The sequence below is a fragment of the Myxine glutinosa genome, chromosome 5 (assembly GCF_964187855.1).
Source record: "Myxine glutinosa chromosome 5, kmMyxGlut1.1, whole genome shotgun sequence".
Lineage (NCBI taxonomy): Eukaryota > Metazoa > Chordata > Myxini > Myxiniformes > Myxinidae > Myxine > Myxine glutinosa.
The window spans coordinates 7,348,210-7,355,709 of record NC_136265.1 but is presented as its reverse complement, the minus strand read 5'-3'; the positions used below and the strand labels follow the sequence as shown (position 1 = coordinate 7,355,709).

Sequence of the window (7,500 nt, the reverse complement as noted above, 5' to 3'; positions counted from 1 at the left end):
TGAATACAATACCCGACTTGTATCCAGGTCAACTAGCCAAACATCATCTGGTAGAGCGAAGTCAATTTTGTAGAGGAAGAATGATGCGGGGACCCCAATGATGTATGGGGTCGGAGCCAGCAGCAGCTGAAAAGATGATGCAATCCATGAGCTCTGAAACCACCCCCCCATAGCACCATCTCTACTTCTGATGACCACCAACCAACCACCCTCATCACACAACCACAAGATTTATGGCATTGATTAGCTCATTACCTGCTCAGCAGCCGCCATGCAGGTCGGCAGGAGAGGAATGACAGGAAACATGTACTCGAGGGGATACAACATGGCCACAAAGGCCATAACGCTCATGGAGAGGGCATTGTAATCACGGGACTGGAAAATCACCTGCGGAACAACTACTTATGATCACCAGCAACTGCAGAGAAACTTCAAACAACTTCACCAACGTTAAAAGTTAAACTTTACATCACAATAAAGTTGAGGATAAAATAAACAAATCGAATATCTCCCAACCATAAAGTGGCCCTTTTGAGGTTTATTAGGCCGGCTAACCAGGTTTTCAATGGACATGACAGGTAAGTGCCACCTAATTAAAGTATTACGAATGCAATCAGATGGGTTCCTTGACAAGAAGAAGAGCAGCTTGGAGGATACACTAGAAACAGGAAGGTAGATCAGATTGAGAAAATAAAGGTAATTTGGAAGAGGAAGAGGTGAGGCGCGGGGGGGCAGGGGGTTAAGAAATACCACCGTTTATGATTATGTAATACATAGATGGACCCTAAAGAAATTGGTTAATTAGCAGCCCTATCATACTACAAGGCAACAAGTTAGCACAAGGTCATTTAGCCTGGCAAACATGCTGCATTCTAAACAAGGCATAGATATGACAAAAGCAAAGGCCATACCTGTGCACACCTTTATCCACATGTCTGCTTCCCACAAGATAAACACAACAAGTAACAAAACATCGAACGACTCACCTTATTTTCTAGAAGGATGCAGGAAAGGGCTCGCAGGCAAACATCCACACCCAGCAACTCAAGTGGGAGGTGCAGAGGAAAGTCGACTAGTGCAAGGCGTGAAGGATCAGGAAGGGCAAAGGTAAGTGGAGGCTGAAGGTCAGAGGGCATGACCTCCACATCTAGACGGGTGCGTCCCGGCACCGGGACAGGTGCGAGGAGCAAACGGCGTGCCCAGGCCTCGACCTCAGCGAGTTCCTGGACAGGAACGGAAGTTTCACTTGGTGGTACAAGGCCCAAGAAGAGCAGCCATGCCAGCTCCCTGTCGTATGACACAATGCCAAATTAGCACACTTCAACACGGGTAAACAGATTGCATTCAGTTACACAACGTCCAAACAACACTAGTCACAAGTTGATTGCGAACGACAGGTGTGTACGGATGAAATTGCCTTCGTCATTTCAGGCAATACGTGGAAAAATCCAAAACTCGTGGTTACCTGTGAGATTCTTTGGCAGGACCACCCACAGCCATACGCTCACCGCACCCCTCCACCAGTCGCTTGAGCAGGTACAGACACTCACGAAATGTAGAGAAGAATGCATAATGGCTGATTATGCACAAGGAGGTGAGGGAGCCATTCCTGGAGCGCATGCTCCGTCGGTGACGCGGTCCCTCATTAAGATCCTCCACATCCTCGGCACATTCCCCCGCCGCGTTCTCAGAGCCTTCTCCACAAGGTGTGGTTGAGGGTTTAGACCCAGCATGATCTTTGACCCGACTCTGTTGTGAAAAAGTGGCAGAAGCAGAAAACGCATGATGGAGCCGATTTTGGTCACTTCAAACGTCATAATCGCAGGTTATGGTACTCAATCCAAAGATGATGAGTTTCATGAATTGGAGTAAAAAGTGAAAAAATAAAAACAAAATATCCAAATGAGCCAATTTAAAACTACCTCTTACCCCCAACAAACTCCCATACTACAACACCAGAGGTTACGCCACGTCAGAACCGTTTTGATGTTCATGTTTTGCATCCCCCAAAAAAAAATCATTGCAAAACAACTCATCAACTCATCGAGATACATCATGCATACATGTATCTATACGATAAAAGCCATTTGTGTGTCGCCATTTTTCTCAGAGATGGCTAAATGGATCTTCATCAAACTTTCAGGGCTTTTTCAGGGAGTGCCAGGGAGTGTTTTAGACCAATTGTTTTTTGTTTTTTTTAATATTTGAAAAAAAAGGTAGATTTTGGGGGGGGGATAAAAAAAAATTTTAAGCTGTATAGTGCCCAAGCCTTTTTGATTAATGACATCAAACAAATCAGATTCAATAAAACAATTCCGGAAGCAGTTGAAGTTTGTGGTAAGTCTTCTTCTTCCTCCTGAACGTCATCAAACTTAACTCAGAAACGTGATCAACGGCACGGGTAAACAGATTCTTCTCCACATTCAGCAGTATATATTCAACGAAAAGGGAAAATGATTATTTGACATTTGTGATGGATCCTGATTTGGATGCAATTGCTTTTCCATTATATTTGCCCTCATTTCAAATATGCTAATGTTTCTTTTTCGCTTGAGCAACGCCGGTTACTCCATCTATAAACACTTCTATACTTTACTCGGTGTACAAATACAAATACAACTTTGTCTGGGGGTAACATAGGCTATGTGGCCACGGCCTCATGTGGGGGTGTGGAGGGCCAGGGGAGGGGCATAATTCTCCATGTAAATGTGTACCGTGGAGTGCCACCTGAGGTTAAAGCACTATTTGTAAGGTTAAATTTTTCCTCCAACCCCTCCCTCCCTTCCCTCCACCCAAAAAAGAGGGGCCTGTTAAGGCCACCCCTCTTCCCCCACCGCCCAAAAGGTGTAAATATAGTACATCTTTCACCTCACTCTCCGCTCCTCCCTCCTCCCTTCATTGCATTTCGTTTCACAAAGGCCGGAACAAGTGTGTGTCCACCCTCAGGAGAGCCAAGAAGCACTATCTCTCCACTCTCAAACCTGTCTCCTTCCTACAAATCCTGGTGGCGTCTGGTCAAATCTGTTTCTGGTGTTCGTTGTCCTCCATCCCCTCCCTTACCTCAAACGGCTACACAGTTGACACCGTACGTGACAAAGCCGAATGCCTCAACTATGTTTGCCTCAAAATCTTGTGTCCCAAACCCATCCCTCTCTGTACCCACCGTACCCAGTCGTACCCAGCTGCTCCTGGACTCTGTCCTTCTTTCCTGACAAGGTGGAGAAGTTTCCCTCAAACCTCGACTTTGATTCTGCAATTGGACCAAACAGCATCAGCCCACGGGTCCTAAAATCCTGCTCTGCCGTTCTTTCACACCGTCTCTCTATTCTCAAAATGTAGTGGTCTGAACAACAACAGGCATTTTAAGGCCATTTTCCCTGCAAGAGCGGGGGTTAGCCTTGCGGTCCCCATGACAATCTTTTCCATTTTGCCCTATTTTGTGCATCTCTCCTTGTTAACCCCTTTGCCCGCATTTCTTCTTCGACCATCTTTAGCCAAGTCTTTCTCTGTCTTCCCCGTCCTCTACTTCCTTCTACATTCATTTCCATCACTTCTCAACCAGTCCGAGAGGTCTGGTCTGAGAAGGTCATTAACCAGTGTGGCAGCTACATTCAAATGTAAAGTGTGCACAGAGGGAGCTGCAGATGGAGGAAATGTTGAGTTGGATCTTGGAGACGGCGTGAAGCTGGAAGGTGTGAAAACATTTTGATACTGAGGAGACATGCTGAATGGAGAAGGTGGATCAGACTCGGCAACGGTTGCTGGAGTGAGATGTGCATGGCAGAAGTTTCGGGAACTGAGTGGCGTGCTGACGAGGAGGGGAGTGTCGTTGAAGCTGAAGGGAAAGGTGTATGCTGCATGTGTGAGAAGTGTTATAATTTATGGGAGCGAGACGTGGGTAATGAATGTAAAGCAGCAACGAAGGCTGGAAATGGTGGAAATGCAAATGGTTCGGTGGATGTGCAGAGTATCTTTGAGAGAGAGAGAGAGAGAGGAAGACAAATGATGAATTGCGAAAGATGATGGGAATAGAGCTTGTGATGGATGCTGTGAGGAGAAACAGGTTGAGATGGTTTGGTCATGTGTTGAGGAAGGATGAAAGTGAGTGTTTGAGAAGAGTGATGGAAATGAATGCAGAAGGAAGTAGAGGAAGGGGAAGACCGAGAAAGACTTGACTAAAGATGGTGGAAGAAGAAATGCGGGCCAGGGGGTTAACAAGGAGAGATGCAGAAAAAGGGCAAAATGGAGAAGATAGTCATGGGGCCCGCAAGACAAACCCCCGCTCTAGCAGACAAAATGGCCTTAAAATAACTGTTGTTGTTTTTGTTGTTATCTCTATTCTCTTCACCCTCTCTTTTTTCACCCATCAGCATGTGCCATCACCTTGGAAATCAGCTAACATTACCACTTCACACAAAAAGGTGCAAAAACAGATCCTTGCAACTACAGACCAATCAGCCTGCTCCCAATTATAAGCAAAGTCATGGAATCCATCATTGCTCCAGGTATCAAATCCTTCCTCTTCTCCAATGGCTTGATCTTGGATCATCAATTTGGTTTCAGACCAGGTCACTCTACTCTGGACATGCTGCTTCTGCCGTCTCAACAATGGATGGAGGTCCTCAATGCCAAACAGGAAATTAGAGCTGCCTCCCTTGACATATCACGTGCCTTCGATATGGTCTGGCACCCCGCTCTGCTCACCAAACTCTCCTCCTATGATATTCATGGAAATCTCCACGCATGGCTTGCGGACTTCCTCTCTGGTCATAGCCAACGTGTGGCCCTGAATGGATTTCTTTCATTTCCCCTTCCTGTTCAGGCTGGAGTTTCCCAAGGCAGTGTTCTGGGCCCTGTGCTTTTTCTGGTCTTCATCAATGATCTCTCCGACTCTCTGGAAAATCCTATATCTTTGCTGATGACTCCACACTCTGCCGCTCCTTTCGTCATCCCTCAGATCGGCAGTCTGCAGCCTCCTCACTTTCTGCCATGATCTTTCCTGGGAAAACCACATTTCCAAGCTGGCCTCCAAAGCCAGTCGCCGACTGGGCATCCTCCGTCGTGCAAAGTCCTTCCTTGGCACACCTGAGCTCCTCACCACATACAAGGCTTTCATCCCCAGCTCAATGGAATACTGCTCTCCCTTCTGGGCTAGTGCTCCTGCCTCACACATAGCTCTGCTTCACGCTGTCGAAACCAAAGCTTTCAGAATCATTGGAATCTCCCGCGATGAAGCCGATTGTGAGGGCCTTTCACTCTCACCGCAGGCAGGTAGGTGGTCTTTCTGTCTTCTACTCATGCCTATCCGGCCTAGCTCCCCAGCTCTATCTGCGCTCTGCCCCCCAAATATTCCTGCAGGTCGCACAAGATCTGCCAGCAACCCTCTTCTGGTGAAACTGCCAAAATCAAGACTCTCTGCTCACCTTTAGTCCTTCATTCCTCTTTTCTCCCACCTCGAACAAACTCCCTCACTCTCTTCAATCCCACTCCTCCCTCCAGGTCTTTGAAACAGCTGTTCACCACCATCTCTTATCTTCCCAATTCAAAACCTTGATCTTTTCTACCCCCTGCTAAATTCACCCCAGATCCACTTTTTTGAAATACCAACTTCTTTCTTGGAAGTTCTCGCAGTGTCCATGTGTTTTATAGCTCTCCCCCCCCCCCCCCCTTCCCATGCCTCCTCCCCCAAGCCCTCTCCCTCCCCCAGATCTCCCGATGTCCCTGTTCTCTGCTGTTGTACTTGCGTGCTTCCCTCTCTCCCAATCTTGTCTCCCGCTCCCTTTATTATATGTTTTATGTCTGTTTTTTTTTTTGCAATTGTTAGCTCTTTCACGAGCCGTGATGTTGTATAAAAAAAAAAAATACCAACAAGTTGAATTTTTGGTGTGTGTGTGTGTGTGTGCAATATATGCCGAGGCTCATGGAAGAGCTAGAACACAGAAAGCACCAGCTGGTAGCAGAACAACTGACCACGACCCTTAGACCGATTCTGCAAATAAATAATAGAAACAAGAACAGTGGAAAAGGGGGAGATGGGGAGGAACACACCAACAGCAGGGCAGAGGGATATAACGGAGGAGAAAGAATGGGTGACTGGAAGAATTATATCAAAGGGAGATGTAAGAGGACACAGGATGCACACAAACTGGAAAGAAGCTCAATAGGCAAGAAGCAAAGGGGGGGGGGGCGGGGGGGGGGGGATACCAGGCAGTAACGCAAAGGCCAAAAAAAAGAGAAAAAAAAAGAATCAAATCAAGAGTCAAGGGACAAAGGGGGCCAGGGGTAGTGTGAGGGGGGGGGGGGGTTCTGGTAGCGGTGCTTCCACAAAAGATGGCACGATAAGATATTTATACACGTTAACACCGAGTTTGGCCAAGGAGGAAACTCCCCTGGGGAGGTCGGATATTATTAGTACTGATATTGTTTTGTAATACTAATAACATCAATATTATGCTGTTATCATTCGTTTTGTTATTAGAAGCAGCCTTGGAAAAACGCCACGACAAAGGTAGCTTAACACGGATATACACCTCAACACACAACCCCATTGGCGAGGAAAACCCCCTTTGGGAGGGGGGCAAACCCCCTTTGGGAGGGGGGCAAATGAATTCGCTACAACCTTCATTGTGTGATCCTTAGTCCTCCCGTCATGTTTGGTTGAGATTGGATAAGTAACGACCGAATGTATTGCGGTCAAACCTCATCAGACAGACACGAAATTGCGTATTTTAGTAAGAGAAGAAGAAGAAGATGACGTTTTGTATGTCAGCTCTTATACGAAAGCCGGAACAGCATACAAAAACAAAAATCCATCCCGTTGGTTTGTCCCCCTCCCTGCCACCCCTCACATCCCCTCATCACAATGGGTTATAGAGTCGCTGAAGTCCTTTGCTGCAGGTGCCATGTGTGGTTGAGGGACCCACACCCTGCCAAATGGAATGGTGGCAATTGAAAATGCTACGTGCGGGGAAGAGCGAGTTGGGATGAGTGGTTCCAAGTTGGTCTGTGTTGGCAGAGACATGTAAATTGCGTCGGTACTGTCAGGACGGTGCGGCACACAGACAACAGGTGGGGTGGGGGAAGTGGAGGTGGGGGAAAGTGGAGGTGGGGGTGGGGGAAAGGAGGTGGGGTTGGGGGAAAGTGGAGGTGGGGTTGGAGGAAAGTGGAGGTGGGGTTGTGGAGGTGGGGTTGGGGAAAGTGAGGTGGGGTTGGGGGAAAGTGGAGGTGGGGTTGGGGGAAAGTGGAGGTGGGGGTGGGGAAAGTGGAGGTGGGGGTGGGGAAAGTGGAGGTGGGGGTGGGGGAAAGTGAGGTGGGGTGGGGAAGTGGAGGTGGTGGTGGGGGAAAGTGGAGGTGGGGGTGGGGGAAAGTGGAGGTGGGGGTGGGGGAAAGTGGAGGTGGGGGTGGGGGAAAGTGGAGGTGGGGGGGGGGGGAAAGTGGAGGTGGGGGTGGGGGAAAGTGGAGGTGGGGGAGGGGGAAAGTGGAGGTGGGGGTGGGGAAAGT

General features: G+C 48.1%; 1 protein-coding gene across 4 annotated transcripts in view; it reads right to left on the bottom strand.

The window, feature by feature from the left end:
* The window catches only part of MADD (MAP kinase activating death domain), a gene marked incomplete at its 5' end in the record, with an annotated part of 74,024 nt that extends 72,275 nt beyond the window's left edge, over positions 1-1,749 (bottom strand). For all 4 annotated transcript variants that reach the window (XM_078777544.1, XM_078777545.1, XM_078777546.1 and 1 more), the window contains 4 exon segments: positions 13-126; positions 256-387; positions 987-1,287; positions 1,466-1,749. In XM_078777544.1, the coding sequence (XP_078633670.1) occupies positions 13-126; positions 256-387; positions 987-1,287; positions 1,466-1,749 (831 nt within the window).
* Between the last annotated feature and the right edge of the window lie 5,751 nt (positions 1,750-7,500).